General features: G+C 33.9%; 1 protein-coding gene across 1 annotated transcript; it reads left to right on the top strand.

Moving 5' to 3' along the window:
* The first annotated feature begins 5,640 nt into the window (after window positions 1-5,640).
* Window positions 5,641-14,956, top strand: LOC127100833 (uncharacterized). Its single transcript, XM_051038119.1, has 14 exons — window positions 5,641-5,803; window positions 6,157-6,252; window positions 6,369-6,435; window positions 6,769-6,879; window positions 8,025-8,220; window positions 9,077-9,162; window positions 9,414-9,609; window positions 10,026-10,137; window positions 11,529-11,656; window positions 11,808-12,014; window positions 12,159-12,268; window positions 12,902-13,031; window positions 14,102-14,248; window positions 14,421-14,956. The coding sequence occupies exons 2-14, from the start codon at window positions 6,162-6,164 to the stop codon at window positions 14,649-14,651; spliced, it is 1,812 nt and encodes a 603-aa protein (XP_050894076.1). The 5' UTR covers window positions 5,641-5,803; window positions 6,157-6,161; the 3' UTR covers window positions 14,652-14,956.
* Window positions 14,957-17,554: the final 2,598 nt, after the last annotated feature.

Below are 17,554 nucleotides of genomic sequence, written 5' to 3'. Positions count from 1 at the left end.
ACTCGTCAAAGCATATAGATTGACATGACAAGGGTCTTACCAAGGCACAAGGACTAATATGGCAATAAGAGAATAACCATGAAGGTGTCAACCCAGTGAATAACCATAAAGGTGTCAACCCTAAAAGAAATGATTACAATGGTATCAAAACCAAGAAGGGGAATAACCATAAATGTGTCAACCCAGGGAATAACTAGAAAGGTGTCAACCCTAAAATAAATGATTACAATGGTGTCAAAACCAAGAAGGGGAATAACCATAAAGTTAACCCAAGGAATAACCATAAAGGTGTCAACCCTAAAAGAAATGATTATAATGGTGTTAAAACCAAGAAGGGGAATAACCATAAAGGTGTCAACCCAAGGAATAACCATAAATGTGTCAACCCTAAAAGAAGTGATTACAATAGTGTCAAAACCAAGAGAGATAAAAGAGCCACGAGGGCAAGTTGCAAACTTGACAGTGAGTTGAATAGAATAACATTAAAGTCTATGAATGTAAACCAATACTTTGATTAACTAGGGTCTATATCCTGTGCACAGAGGTACTCATGTGGGTGTAAAGTGTACTTACTTATGTCTCATTGTTAGGTAGCCTAAGAGAAAGTCATATGTGTGTACATGTGTTCTAAACCTAAAAATATGAATGCAATAAGCAATAAGCATAACAAATGAACCAAAACACAAGTGCAAAAGCTTCACAGGAGCAAAGGTGACTTAGAGTGTCCACAGGGTCCAAGGGTCCAATGTCACTCTAAGTCAAGCAAATGGCCTAAATCCTAAGTCAAAGTCCAAAGTCCAAAAGGTCTTCAACACTCCATATCAAGCATGAGGTTAAGATTAGGCCAAAGTTACTTTATCATATTTGGATTCATTAAGATTAACAAACACATCAAATCAAACAAGATAAGGAGCAACAGATGAATAAAGCAATATGAATAGAGTGTGGAATGATATGATGGATAACGGGACATGAAATTAAAGTGCATTAAGTAAGTGACATAAAACTAAATGACTTGAATTAAATGGCAAGACTTAAATGACAATAATGTAAATAACAATAAGTAATTTTAGGAGTTAATAGTTAATAGATTATGTCGGGAGAATTTAAAGTTATGTTAAGAAATCGTAAGTAGGCTTATGTAGAAGACATACCTATTTGAGGCCAGTCAATAACAATGTATGTGTCCGACATGTTAGAGAATTAACGCAAAGTTAATCTCATACAACATGTCACACAATGGTTAAACAAAAGAAATAGATGAAATTAAAAAGAGTGAAAAAGGGAGTCACGCCAATCACATAGGGATCATTCTATCCACAAAACAAAGGACTCAAAATATGGTGCATCGAGGGTTAACATATCATTGGTGCAAAGTATTGAAGATGATTCATGATCATCTATCAATAGTTTTGGATTAAAGAAGGTTGATCAACCTCAAGTCCATCTATCAATGATTTGAGATGTGGAAGAATCCATTAACCAAGCAACCTATTAACTCAAAACAACAAGTGATCATAAAAAAAGAAAATAAAATGAATTAATAATGGTTGATAAAAGAAAATAAAAGAGAAAATGTCAAAGAAGGGTCAAAACATCATATAAGAGTCTAATAAAATGGAGGAGGTCAACAAAATTAAGGGTGACTTGACCTCAAAAGTTGAGATAAAAAATGTTTAAAAATGAATAAAAGAAAAATGTTAAAAGAAAATTAAAGGAAAATATAAATTAAATGCAAAAATGATTTTAAAAATCATGTAAAAATAATATGTGATATAAAATATTTTTATGCAATTATGGAAAAAAATGGACTGAAAAATAATAGATGAGCTATTTAAAATTAAATTTTAAAAGAAAAAAGAATTAAATGAAATAAAAAGAAATTAAAAACATTTGAATACAACGACTAGCAAAGGTGGCACACACTGATTGGATGAGTGATTTGAATTTGGCTCCAACGCGCGCAGAGAATTTTATCTTCAACCTCCGGATTTGTGATTTTGCAATTTCATGAACCCATGTTTTTAACATGAACCAAACATGGATTCAGTTACTAAACACTTCAACATTCATGTCTACCTGCATCAGAGCAATTGATTTATTATGAGTAGGGAGAATTTTCTCAAACTCGTGAAGAACCCTAGTTCTTCAAAGTAAAACTAAGTGTCTAAAACAACAAATAAATCCCAGTTATGAGAGGGCTTTTGATCAGTGGAACAAGGCAAAGAGAATGGTGACTTGTTTGCTTGAAATGATAACTCGTATCTACCTTCTCGAATGGAGCTTCTGAAGTTAACAATAGTGGATTCGATAGCAAGGTTGCAGAAGAATTCAAACCACGATAATGCTTCAGACAACTTTAGAGGATGTCGATTTGGATTTTGGGCAAAGAAATGGAAGCAAAAGGACTTGAATCTAAAAAGGTAATGACTAGTTTTTAAAGGTATCAGGCTTCAATGACTTCAGAGTTTCTTTGGCTTTTAAAGCTTGCAAATGAAGACAAAAGCTTCCACTATTTATAGGAAATGTCTTGGGATTCGAATACGTGTGAAATATGTATGAATTCGTGTGAATTGACTTGGAAAATTTCAGATTCCGATTGTGTGAAATTTTGGTGCCAAACTCGTGATTTTGAAGCTTTGTAAGTCGTTTCATGTTGTCAACAGATGCGTTTGGTCATGGGAAATGAGTTTGCACGCGTGAGAAGTGGTCCCAAGTTGATATGTGCATGATTCAACATTATAAGTCATAGTGCAAAACAGAGTTTATGTCACCATGTTCAAGCTTAGGCCAAATCCAATCCCCTTGTGTGTTTTCTAATTTTCTTTGAGCCAAATGATCACTTCATTGATTAGAATAATATGCAAAAAGAATCAATCCAAAAGGAACTTTGTGGTGAAAGTTGCAAGCTTGTGAAGTTGAGGTCGTGACCTGGTTTTTAGGCTAGGCAATTGGTCAAGCACTTTGCAGCATATTTGGTCAATTTGAGGTCCCAAGTTCAAGATACCATAATTTTTTATTCCCTCGTGAATTTTGAGCCAAACTTTAGCCAAATTATCTTTGACATAAGCTTAACAGAATGCAAAAAGAATGGGATCAAAATAGTGCTTGAGCTGAAAATGACATGAGTGGAAAGTGGGGGTCATGACAAGGTTTTGGTCCATTTTGGAAACTTGGTCTTTTGCATAAATGAGATCCTTAATGGATGAAATAATGTTTGACCCTTGAATTAAAGTTGTAGAGGATACCAAAAGTTATATTTGGATAAAAGAAACTTGGCAATTGGATAAAAGTTGAAGAAATTATGGAGTTTGGACCAAAGGCATGACACACTTGCAAATTAGGTCAAACCATCTTGCACCCTTTTGTGAATACTTGATGTTTTCTTGCATTTTAAACCATAATGATGATGGAATGAGCACCCCTTGATGAAAACTTGATTATGGCTTGAATAATCTTGAGAATAACATGTAGATTGAGTGAGGTGGCATGGAAACAAGCACATGGACCAACTTTGAACCATCATGAACAAACTTGTCATCCCCATGATTAAAAGACCTTTGTCTTGCCTTAATTTGGAGCATGATTACCTATATGAATGACAAGAACAAACAAGTAGCATCTCTTGTGAAAGTTAGAGTTAGTTGTTAAGCAAAACAAGATGAAATCCTAATGTTAAGATATAAGTTACACAATGGTTATGCTTGTGATCTCATGACCAAATGCAATGGTCGTACATGATATGCTTTGATGTATGCAAATTAATTAATTAAGTAAAAGGGATGATAAATATTGGGGTATGACAGTGCCCCTATTTAATCATCTTAAATTTGAAGGTGCGAATATCATTTAGCTTTTCGGATTCAGGTGGTAGAGGAGTAAATATAGAAAGAATTGAATATTTGCCCATGATTATAAGGAGTAACAAGTGAATTTGTTGGTTAGGCCTGATGGTGATTGACTGAAATATTCCGTTAGGAGAAACTGATCAGCTATAAAGCAGATTGCTTGATATGCATGTTGTATACAATGCAATGTATGATTATTTGACTATGATGCATATGCAATGTGAATACTAATAAAATCTGACAGGCTATTCTACTGGTGAAACTATAAATAGATAAACAAATATTGGTTATTTTATGAGCATAAAAGGTTACTTATTTATAGATGTGAGTAATCTTGAAACACATATTTCTAATCAACATCAATTTATTCAACCATCTATCGTGTAAATTCTAAGGGATGATTTTGAATTTCTTAAAATCCAAGTTAATAAGCTGAGAGTTAGATTCAAGTCAAAGGCGAGTTCATTCTTTCTCATCTGCTAATTTAACAGCAATGACAACACCAATAACTTCAACATTCAAAGCATACAAAACACATATACTAAGCAATAGAACTAAGGAAGTTAACATTGCGAAATTTGAAAATTTTATGTAGGAAGTATGGCATGGGTTATCGTAAGTAGCCCCATCTGCATCATATTTGATCCAATGGGTGAAGGGAGACAACCATATCACCTCTTTGGTATTAGGGGCATCAGAAAGATGGACATTCATATAGAAAGCTTTGAGGGTAAAAAATTTAATCATATTAAAAGGGGTAACAATGTAATTATAACTCAAGGACCGTAAATTCACTCGAGAGTGCCTTAAAACAACGAAATCAACTATCCTCACAATGTAAGAATGATATAAAAATATAATATATGATATAAACAATTACCACCAATGAGACGTATCTACGTCTAACGACATTGAAAAAAAATACATTATTTCATCAATTTGCTTTTATAATTTTAATAAAGTGCGAACAATATTTACTTACTTATTTTTTCTCTTTTTTCTCCTATTTTAAAACATAAGTACTAGTACTCTTTATGATAAACAAAAATACTAAATCATTATAAAAAGCTTATAAAAATAAAATAAATTATTTTAAGAAACAAAAGCTTTTATATATCTATATATATGGACCAATTTATTCGGAGTAAGTTAAAAAAAATTATCATAAAAAACTTACTTTTATAATAAACAAAAATACTAAATTACTATAAAAAGCTTATAAAAATAAAATAAATTATTTTAAGAAACAAAAGCTTTTATATATATATATATATATATATATATATATATATATATATATATATATATATATATATATGAATCAACTTAGTCGGAGAAAGTTTTTTTAATTTACTCTGAATTATAATTTTTAAATTGAATCAAATCTAATGGTTAATTACATTAGATTATATTTAATTTAAATATTATGATTTGAAGTAAATTAAAAATACTTATTTTTAAAATAATTTGATCCACAATCATAATTTTATATATATATATATGTATATATATATATTCGATTATTATAAGTAAGTTTGACGATTTTGATATATTTATCCGTTAATGTATTTAGTTTAAATAAAAAAAAAAAAAAATGAGATTACAAAATCAAACACATTTATATATATATATATATATATATATATATATATTTTTTTTTTCCATCTTTGTCTCTTCTATACATTTTTCTTACATTATTTTATCTTTCCCTTTGTCACTAGGAACGAAAGATATATGAAAGGTTAAAGTAATATCCTAAAATTAAAAAAAAAAGAAAAAAAAGAAAGAGACCGACAAAATTAAACACATTCTAATAATTAAAACCCTAAAAAAAAAAAACCCCAGCACCTTGTATCGGACATCAGAATTCATCTTGGAGTCGAACTGAACTCATTTGGCCGGAAAAAGCATCGTAGTCAATCGTCGTCCGCCAGAAACAGTGAAGACTCGTCCAGGTATCCATTTTCCTTCGAATTTTCCTCCCCCTCTCCCCTAGCCCACACGACGATGCAATTTGCGGCCACGATAGCACCACCATAAAACGTAACGACGTATCAGAGAATCGCGTCACAGCGGAGCTCCTCTCTGCATCACAATTACGCGATAAAGTTGTGAAATTTGCAGATCTATTGCATTGTCGTGTTACACTCCACGCTTATCTTATGTAGCACCAGATCTGTTGCATTGTAGTGGTTTTCTTTCAATTGAAGCTTCAATTTTGTTTTCTCTCATAGCAAATGCACAATGCTGGCTCTAATTTGATTTTTGTTTGGCTGAATGATTTTGTGGATGTTTTGAACTGATGAAGACCTGATGGGAAAAGATAACCAATTGTCTGCTATGGAAGTCGATGATCCAAAATCAACGAGTTCCGATCAGATAGTTCCAAAATTCTCTATTAATGGTTTGTCTTCTCCTTTGTTCTACAATGCAGTTTATTTTACTAATAAAGGATTCATTGTTCAATAGTGAAACTCTGATGGTTGGTGTAATTTATGGTTTTAATTTTGAAATTTACAGTACTGCAGCTCTTAAAATCAGCGCAAATGCAGCATGGTTTGCGCCACGGAGATTACACTCGCTATCGGTATGTATTTTCATTGGTGCTAACAGGATGTGGATTTGTATTTTATTGCTGTCTGTACAAGAATTTTGCATCCCAGACAAATCCTTTATGGGAGGGATAGAGAGATGCACACGTTGTACTGGTTTTATAGCAACTGAAACAGTTTATCCTTTATAATTTGTAAACATTTTAGTGATTCAAAGATCTCATTTTCTGGTATTGTGGACTAATCATCAACTCTGTATGATCACTACTGCTTATGGAAATCTTTGATTTAAACGGCTTCTTTAGCTAATAGTACGTTCAAATATCTATAAATTGGTAATATATGTGCTTTTTCCCTCAACACTGTAGGAGGTATTGCACAGCTCGGTTGAGGAGGTTGTATAAATCTTTGAAGTTTACCCATGGTCGTGGCAAGTATGCGAAAAGAACCTTAACTGAGGCTAACGTCACTGAAGTAAGGTATGCTTTGTTTACTGTGTATCTCTCTTCTCTGCTACAAGTTCCGGAACTTTATATTAGTTTCAATTGGCTGTTAGGCTTTACTATCTTTGTTACTATCAAATTATTTCTGGCTTCAGTCCCCAAAACAAGTAACCTCTGGGTTCACTTAAGAGTTACAGTGATTACGGCTATGTAGTAGTAGGCTAGGACTAATGACTCCACAAATGTGTGCTTTACAATTACAATCTCTAGAAATTGAAGCATTAGAGGCGAGACGGTTATAAGCATGGGTGGCAATGGTATTACAATTACAATCCATGTAATAGTGGTACCTAAGAAAATGGAATCCATGTGGCAGTGACCCTTATCCCTGTAGTGGGTAGACCCTAAGAGTCCCGAGTCCCACATTGGATGGGATAAGGTCTAACAATATGTTTATAAGTGGTGGATAAACCGGTTTTGTAAAGATGAGTGATGCCCAATATGAAAATCTAATACGGTATTAGGGTCTATTCAAGATCCATTGAGCCACCCGCTATAAGGTCACTGCTGTCGGATCACCCGCGTCATGCTCCAGATGTCTTAATCCTTGGCGTGAGGCATGTGTGTTAAGAGACCCACAGTAAATGATATAAAGTCTGACAACATATTATTAAGAGTTGGGTAGTCCTCACCTTACAACTGGTTTTGCAAGGATGAGTATAAAAATCTAATTTAGACAAACAAGTAGATCCACTCCTATCTATCACCCTCCCCAACGTTTTTCTCTCTCTGCCTTCCACATTCAATACCCATTTTCCAACAAACATCATAATACTGCTTTTTGTGATAAGCATTTGTAGGCCTGGTTTCCAATGAAGAGTTTAAGTCGATTGGTGGTTGTTACATCTTCTATTTGTTGAGTAATAATTTTGACTGTTCTTGCTCTTGAACCACTTTCAGCTGTCTTTCTTAGCATTTTTATCATGCATCATGTCATTATCTAAACCTGAAATTTCTTGCCTTGATATGAAAACCATCTTTTAGACCTTGGTTTGTCTTCTTTCCCTGTTTAAAAAAATGTTTTTACTATATTTGTGAATTAAATTTTTTGTTTTTATTTTTATTGCAAAATTTCAAATTATCTATATATGTTTAACATCGGAGGTTACTTTTCAATTCAGGTTTCTTCATGTGATTCTCTATTCGGCAGAGAGAGCTTGGAGTCATGCTATGGAGAAAAGGCAGCTTCCGAACGGACCAAATGCGTCTCAACGTATCTATCTGATTGGTAGGCTGCGGAAGGCAGTAAAGTGGGCTACTCTCTTTTCACAGTTGTGTGCAGTAAAGGCAGATTCTAGAACATCTTTGGAAGCTGAGGTGAGTCTTTTAATCAGTATTGCAACAAAGGCATGTGGCAACCATTATTAACATCAAATGGGTTATTGTTGATTTAATGAAGTTTTTTTTTTGGCGTTCTATTTCCCACCCCTCTCTTTTGGTAGTCATAGATGATCAATTAGCATTTCAAATGTCTATAGCGTATTTAATATACAGAATCAAATAGCTTTATTGTTATTTTTAAGGCTTTTTTAGAGTTATTGTTGAGTCTGTTCCTTTATGGAATAATGCGATATAGAGCATTACATTACATGTTATTAAACCTTTAAAAAAATATGTAATGAAGTAACATATAATAATAACATTGAAATTATGTTGTATAATTTTAAAATAAAATAAGAAAGTTGATAGGTTTTACTTCAATACATTGATTTCAAATTGGAAACTTTGCCTCTTATTTTTAGGATTTTTGTTTTTTTTGAAAAAGCCAAATGATCATATATTAACAGAAACTATTCACCGCACAAAGGATGCCATACTATCCACAATTTTTTCGCATAATTGAATGATTTGGAATAATTGAAAATTTCAAAGCATTCCAGAGACCATATTAAAACCTAAAACAAATTCTATTTCTAGGAATTCAAATGTATTTCTTTTTTCCATCAAGATTCAGTGTTTTTTATTTTTTTTATAGTGGTTGGTTCGAAAATTTTCTGTATATCCTATTCTGCTTTTTTAATAGTTATTTATCAATTTTAGGAGTTCTTAGTTTTAAAATTCAAATGTGTTGATAATTTACTCTTTTTACTTTTTTAGTATATGGCTTAAAATGTTTTTCTTTTGCCGATGAAGAATGGAAATGCTTCTCTTACATTTGTTCACTGATTTTCAGGCTTATGAATCCTATATGAAGGGGAGTTTGTTGTTTGAGCAAGACCAGAACTGGGATGTGGCTTTAAAGCACTTCAAAAGTGCCAGGTACATATACTATCTTTCCTTGATTTATACTCACCACCTTCAAAAAGGATGAAATAATTATATTTGAAAAAAGAAAAAAAATGAAGGAACAATTATGCTTGGTCGAATGAGAATTTTCGAAAAGAATTCATATCGTTGCCTTTTTTGTGGCAGACATTTGTTAATTGTATAATCTAGTATATTAGCTTTTGTGATGCTTCTGTTATTTTTGCTCACGTGATTGAGTTTCTAACCATGACCGTATTTTATAGGGCTGTATACGAGGAATTAGGGAAATATGGAGACCTGGATAACCAAGTTTTGTGTCGTGAGCGGGTTGAGGAACTAGAACCTAGTATCAGATACTGCCTTCACAAAATTGGCCAGTCAAATCTACAAACATCTGAACTATTAAACATTGGTGATATGGAAGGTCCTGCATTAGACCTTTTTAAAGCTAAACTAGAGGTTGGTACAGATTTTATTTGTATAAATTATTTGAGTAAAAGGGAAAACGGGTAATGTGATAGGCATATCTTTTCAAATCAGTATATTCAAATATTTTTTAGAGAACATGGTGGAATTTCATTTTCATGTTTATTCAATAGGGAGGGCACAATCATGCACACAGATAAGACAATCTTTTTAATGTTATTAAACTCTTAAATAGCCTATTTTCATACTCAAGAACTCCTAATGTTTCAAAATCTGAAGAAAAGCGAATTCAAGTTGATGCTTGGTTCCTTATGTATCATGTGCAGTAGTCACATTGTCTTATGTTTTAAATGTTATGTTTTACATTTTTCCGTTTAAGAGTCTTAATCAGTTCTATTACTTGAATCAATTGCTTGTTACTTTAAGAGATAACATGCTGTTTGTACCAGGCTGCCATGGCTGAGGCAAGATCTCAACAAGCTGCTTCCATGACAGAATTTCATTGGCTTGGCCATAGATTTCCAATATCAAATGCCAAAACAAGGGTTGCCATTTTGAAAGGTTAGTACATTCTCATAAATTTTGGACAGCTAGTAAGTTGAAAATAAAACTATCTATCGGCCAAACTTAAAAAAGACGAACTTAACCTTGCCTTTGCTCCACATGCATGTAACAATTAAGCCATTTAAAATAGTCGTATCCCACTAAGTGGGGTCGGCTACATGAATCAAACTACGCCATAATGTTTTATCAAAAACCATGTTTCTATCCAATTTGTTAATCTTAAGATATTTCTTTATTGTTTCTCTTATAGTTTGATCTTCCTCTATCTCTAGTTATTTGACTCCTCTCCATCTGATATACTCTCCTTACAACAAAATCAACATGTCTTCTCCCTACATGTTCAAACCTCTTAAGCCTATTTTCCACCCTCTTTTCTATTATAGGTGCTATCCCAACGCTCTAATATTGTCATTTTTAATCTTATCTCGTCTAGTCTTACTTTAGGTCTAAGTAGCGTCGAAGCAGAGATTTTTTTTTGAGACACTTGTGTGAGTTACCTGACACATGTACGAGTTGCGGACATCGCGACAAGTCTAATTTTAGAGGTGGCCGTGCTTCATAGGTTAACTCATGTGGATGTCTGAGCCAAAGGAAACTAACACTTTATCTAGAACCTACAGAATTTGTTGCAATTGATTTTCCTTGGCTTCAATTAAATTGTCAAAAATTTATTGGAAATTGAATTTTTGGCAGCAGTTGCATACAGATATTTTTTTTAGTTTGTTTCATAAAGGTGTAATTATCCATTCAAACATGCTATGTAGTATCAAAAGGGGTATTGTTACTCTTGAGAATTGTGGTTGAGCTTAACTCAACCTTTAGTTTGTAAGGTGTGGATTGCCCCCCCTTATTAACACATATTCAAGCCATATATTGTCCGATGTGGGACTCTTAACACACCCCTTCACGCCTAGGACTTGACATCTGGAATGAGGATATAAATGGCGGGTGATCCGCTAGCGGAAACCTGATGGCTGGTGACTCAATAGATTGTTAAATAAGGCTCTGATACTATCTTAAGAATTGTGGTTGAGCCTAACTCAACCTTACAAAACCGACCTTTACAAAACCGACTTGTAAGGTGAGGATTGCCCCACTTATAAACACATGTTTTTATAGACCATATATTTTCCGATGAAGGATTCTTAACCGTCAATGGAGCTCAAACACTTTTATTTGTATATGCAAAACACAATCCCTTATGTTGTTTGTGATTCATGAACCAGAGTATCACACTGCGTTTATTTTTCTTTTTGAGATTTTTTTTTCTTAAAATTGTATTTGGTTGTGATTTAGCATATTTTAACACACACACACTTTTCTTTTTAATATAGTTTACCTTTGCTTAACTATATGAAGTAATGTTTCTATCTGAATAATTTTATCAGCCCAGGAGCTGGAGAAAGATATACATGGTCCCTTGGCAGAAAATATTTCCACAGACAAAAGACTGGTTATTTTTGACAAAATCTTTTCCGCATACCATGATGCTAGAGGCTATATTCGGGCTGATTTGGTATTGGAAATTACTTGACTTCTCACTATTAATTGTGAATCAATAACAAAATATATTTACTTGTTAAGCTGATATTTTTATGCTTTTTGCTGTTGTAATTCTGTATAAGACACTAGTTTTCTTTATCCATTTTTATTATTGTGCGATTTAGGCCACTGCAGGAAGTGCTGAAAGTGTGAAAGATGATTTGAATGGTCTTGATAAGGCTGTCAGCGCTGTCTTAGGAGAAAGAACCATTGAGCGCAACCTCTTGTTGGTCAAGATTGCAAAAAGTAAACTTGCAAAGCGTAATGATGATAAAAATGAAAAAGTCACCAAACCTGAAGAGCTTGTCCGCTTATACGATCTCTTGCTACAGGTTGATATCCATGTTTTGTTTTTGAAATTGCATTAATTGAACATATTTCTGTGTAAAGATCCTCAAAGTTGTTTTCTTTTTTCTTTTCTTTAATGTTAGCTCCTCAAATGAAATGACAATTTATATGGATAATGTATTTGGCAGAATACATCTGATCTATCTGATTTAGTCAGTTCTGGAAGGGACCAAAAGTCAGAAGAAGTTAGCTTTGCTGAAGAGTGTTCATTCAAAAGTTTGGCTTTCCGAGCAGAAAGGTTTGCTCTCTGTGATCAAATATTTTTCTTCCCGATCTTAGAGATATCTCTTGAGTTATTTCCTTCCTAAATGCACCGGCACATGCTAGCACACCCCCATGTTATTTTTAGCCTTTTCTGGAAAACAATTTTTTCTTAACTTTCTTCTGTACTACTAAAATATGTATACCGATAGGCACTAAAGAAAGTTAATCACATCATGTCATAGATATTTACAGACATCCATAATCGGTAAGAGTTATTTATTTTCATCTCTTAACAGATGATTATAGGGCAAACCTAGTATGTAAAGCTCCCATCACAATAGAGTTTAGGGAAAGGTCAAACCCAGTGTGTCATCTCTTATCAGATGAATAGAACTGGAAATAAATGTTAAAGTGGGTTGTTTATCAGTTTGCTGCAGCATATGCAAATATTATCTATATTGTTTGGGTAATGTCTTGATGTTTATGAAAGCAAGATTAAGTTAGATTAAGTTTTTGTCCCGTCATAGAGCCCCAAGGAAGGGGTAATTGAGTAGTAGGTGGGTGATTACTGTGCTGCTGGCAGTACAACCAAATCTGTATCTGGTCTTTAAAGAGATGTTGCCACCTGAACTAACTATGCTTATTCATGTTTATGACTTGTGTGCAGGTGCTTTTATGTTGCAAAGTCATACAGTGTGGCTGGAAAGAGGGCCGAAGCATATGCTTTGTACTGCCGTGCTCGCAATTTAGCTGAAGATGCCTTAAGAAAGCTTCAAACATTAGATGGCAATAGTAAGGTAATTTAATTATTTTTTAAGATCAGATACTAGCATTACTATCTGTGTTGTGATAACTTTTCAAATGTTAATTTTGGTCTAGTTTGCACACTGAAATTTGCTTTCTTTCAAAGTGCATTTTAGCTTCCATAACTTGGAAACATTTGGTAGACCCTGAAGTTGAGTGTGAAATAAATTGTTGTCGACTGGAATAAACTAAACAAAGGCCTTTTATATTATGTTCTTCTTCAACTAGGAGTAGATCCAAAGATGGTAATTTATTGAGCCAAACAGATCAAAGGATATCATTGTACAATTATCTTGATTCTAACTTCACACTAAGAACTTTAGAGGTTCTGTTTGTGAGTTAAGGGGGGAGGTGAAGGGAAAATAGAAACTGAAAAAAATGGACATGGATCCTCTGCAGTGACTGAATGGTCCTGCTCCATCTCAGCCACTCATTTTGGTCAAATATAAAAAGTAATTAATATTAATTACTGCATAAATGGTCAAGATTGGAGCAGCATGCAAAACATGAGAGAGCAGCAGGAGAAGATCCGTGTCTGAAAAAAATATAGAGAAATCTTTTAACATTTTGTGAAAGAATGATTTTGTATAAAATGATAAATTAATGTTTATCATTAACATTTTTAATTTTCAAAATATTATGACTGGCATATATTGTATTTGAACAATTTATCTAAATCCTCCAAAACCCTCCTCCAAACTCTTCCTCCAATATAATTTTTTAGTTCTCCAAAACTAGGAGGATTTTGTATTATGAATAAAAGTAGACCTCCTAAAAGTCAAAACCCTCTCCACATAAATTCCTCAATTCTTTTCACACAACCCTTCTCCTTTTCAAAGCCCTCCCTTACCCTCCAAACTCCCAAACAAAGCCTAGGGTCTGCATAGTGTTTTCAAGCTAGGGAGTTAATTCCTTCACTTTATTTCTTAAAATCGTAATTGAGAATATGCTTAAATTTTTTGTTGGATAAATGATAGTTGTTTTAGACTTATATTTATTGATTTGTACATCAAACCTCATGTCTGATTTGATCGCTTCTGATTCATATTTTTTGGCTTGGTAGAGTGTGATGAAAGAATTAGAGGTCTTGTGCAATGAAGCCCGCTCCAACAGTTGTATAGAACATGCATTGGGGATCATGGAGGAGAAGAGGACTCAAGAGAATATCTCCGAAGGAATCTCAAATATATCATTGACCGGAGCTGAGCGGGTACATAAATTTCTACTTCTCATTTGATCCTTTGTTTTCGTGTCATGCATAGTTATATGGGAAGTTGTTGTGACTTTGGACTCTGTTGAATCTGTCTTATCTATGTAGACAATTGTAGCATTTGCACGAACATCAATCGATATATTCTGACATGTTCTCCTATCTGTTTCAGTCGGAGAAGTTCCTATTAGAGAAACTTGATGTTTATGAGTCAGCTGTGGGCGATTCAAATGTGAAATCTGCACCCCGCATTGCACCCTTCCCCCCAGCTTTCCAGGCAATTGCCCGAAACCCTATTGTGCTGGACCTGGCGTATAACACTATCGAATTCCCAGATATTGAACACAGGTTGAAGAAGGACAAAAGAGCAAAGGGCGGCTTTATAAGTAGAATATTTGGATGAGTGTATTTGATATGGTGTCTGGCAACTCAATGAAAATTTCTTGAAAACCGATCACATGATTTCCTTTGTTGAAAATTGTTTCAAATTACGAGATGATATGATTTTTGACTAGTCTAGTTTATCGGAAATTTACAGCAGAGAGATTGTATTTAGTCACCGGTTTTGATTTTGTTACGGCACTTAAAGTAGTAGCATGGGATTTGCTTAAAAAATAAAAGTTAACTGCTGTTGTATTTATTAAAAAAAACATTTCTTTCCCGAGAATTACTATAGTTTTACATTAATTGTATCTGATAATTGGTTTTGATTGAGTTGCCAATATATGTTTATCACACGATTTTGCAAGTGCTATATGCAAGTATCTTTTTCAACTCAGCTAAAAATTGGTCAGAAAGCAGCTTTAACATGCTATTATATATTTCATGCGTAATTCAAGTAATGTGGTATATTGGAAGTTTTGAACTATGAATTAATGAATGGACACACAAGAGGTTCGATGTAGCATTTAATGCCAAACAAAAAGCCCCAACAGAATATGGTTATCATTAGGTCACCTCACTTATTCATGAATAAATGCCGATTTTCGGTCACTAAATTATTTAAAAAATCTTTAAAAAATGGACAGGTAGCTACTTATTAAATAATAGAATTACTAATCCTACGGTGTGGTGAAAAAACACTAGCAAAATTTAAAATTATCTTTTAGATTTTGGAGATGTATTTTTCGATGTGTCATTTGCTTCGGTTAAAACTTTAAAATTGAATCAATCCAATATATTTTTTTAAATTTAAACTCGAGATACATCTTAGAAATAATTAAATATATACCCCATGCATCCCTCACTAAAACACCTGTTTTGGAGATGCATCTCTATATTCACACTAGATAGAATTCGGAGATGCATCCCCGTTACCACACTTGACAATAATTCACACTAGACAAAATTCGGAGATGCATCCCCGTTACCACATAGAATTCGGAGATGCATCCCCGTTACCACACCTGACAATAAATTCACACTAGACAGAATTCGGAGATGCATCCCCGTTACCACACCTGACAATAAATTTTAAGTTTGTTTCAGGGATGCTAAGATGAAATTGACGAAATATTAAAGTTATATTATGATAAATTATAGACAATACACCGATGTGAAGAAAATGACATATAAAGTATAAATCTAAAATACAAAATGAAATCGAAATAAGTCAAAATAAAATACAATCGAAAATAAATATAGAGTACAAATACTATAAACTATTGCATATGACGGACTCAGACTCGTGACCTTCTGTTCCTACGTTGTCTCCGGTATTGTAGTGCCTCCCGTGCCTGTGCTATAATGACATCTACAACATCCCTGTCCTCAAAGCCATCTTGAAAGAGTCATATGTCAATACATGCATATGTCTAATATCCATGATACAATGACATCTAGGCAACACATCAACAACATGATTTGCCCTTAGCATGCTCTTCCTCTAATATCTCTAAATGAGATGACCTCGGTGAATCTCCTGTAATATCTTGTATCTTATAAGGATGTGGCAATCTAAAGAACTACTGGATATAACCATCTACGTAGCTCCAGTTGCTAGGAGTTATGATACTCCGTACCTCCTTCGATACCGAATAAATAAGATAATCATCAAACATAACATCCATATCTCTCTCTACGCATCATAGTGGGAGGAGCAGACACAAAATGATCTTTATGAATATACTGCATGTAACCGAACTGCCGCATGACACGCTCAGACAGGCGTGGATACGTCAGACGTGAACTGCAAGTCAACCATACAACATTTAAATAAACTGGAGTATAAGTAGACCAAACAAGCAACCCCCTAATTATACTCATGGATCCTTTTGAAGTTATCGAAGTATCACAAGTAGATGGCATCCATATAACTGACACTTTTGTCCACAAAAATGACAATGACAACCAAATACAAGATGTATGCTCACATAACATATGCTATATGTTGTGCAACCTGCTCGTCATCACCAGTAGCATGAACTGTTCTAAATAGCTTATATTTATACACCTTCTCCAGGAATCAAAACCTCAGGTGCCTTCAAACTCCTTCATGGAAGCCTCTGGGTCAACTCCCAGATAGTCTACCATCATCTCTAGTGCATCATCTCTGTTAATCTTCCCATGATCTAAAAGTTTCCCCCTAATCGAAAGATGCAACAAACACTATACATCTTCCATTGTGATAGACATCTAACCACGTAGAAGATGAAATGATGACATCTATGTGTGCCATATTTGTACAAACGTAGATAACATATCATGGTTAACTGAAATATAATCGATATTGCATAAGTCTCTCATCCAAGATAGTCGCAAAACATCCTGAAAGCACAACTCATTAGGTTGCTGCAGACCAGTAATCTTTTGTCCATGACCATAGTTGATGAATTCTAGAGCATCACAGTCTTGTAGAAAAATAAATCATCGTCAGAAACTTTTAATGTTATAGCAAACATGATTAAAAAGAATGAGTTCAACTAAAATTTACCTCTCTATCCCAGACATGTGTGGCAGTATGATCCTGATAAAGAGGCATCAATGACAAGTCTGACATGCCTCCTCTAAATATCTCGGGTGCTTGTGGTGCCTTATGTGCCCGGGGTGCCTTTGCAGCCTCATGTGACTGGGTTGCCCTTACTTCTTCTTGTGCTTGGGTTGCCTTTGAAAAAAAAATTCTCACCAAAAGACAGTGGGTCAACCACGTAAAGTACGATGAAAAGTTATCTCTTAGTAGGCTCTGGATACCATATTAAAATGCGAGAAACTAAGAGATATTATTTGAGTAAATTGTGTGTTGGAATAACACCACGGGAGATGTAATATATAGTACAATATGCAACTTATCACATTAATTACATTGGA

This window comes from Lathyrus oleraceus, chromosome 7 (genome assembly GCF_024323335.1).
Source record: "Lathyrus oleraceus cultivar Zhongwan6 chromosome 7, CAAS_Psat_ZW6_1.0, whole genome shotgun sequence".
Taxonomy (NCBI): Eukaryota; Viridiplantae; Streptophyta; class Magnoliopsida; order Fabales; family Fabaceae; genus Lathyrus; species Lathyrus oleraceus.
This window is presented reverse-complemented; position numbering and strand designations above follow the sequence as displayed.

What these genes read in the sequence shown, in the direction of transcription:
- LOC127100833 (XM_051038119.1), top strand. Translation starts at nt 6,162, where the DNA reads ATGGGAAAAGATAACCAATTGTCTGCTATGGAAGTCGATGATCCAAAA. An exon ending in GGAGATTACACTCGCTATCG is followed by an intron (nt 6,436 to 6,768) that starts GTATGTATTTTC and finishes TCAACACTGTAG; the next exon opens with GAGGTATTGCACAGCTCGGT. An exon ending in GAACATCTTTGGAAGCTGAG is followed by an intron (nt 8,221 to 9,076) that starts GTGAGTCTTTTA and finishes ACTGATTTTCAG; the next exon opens with GCTTATGAATCCTATATGAA.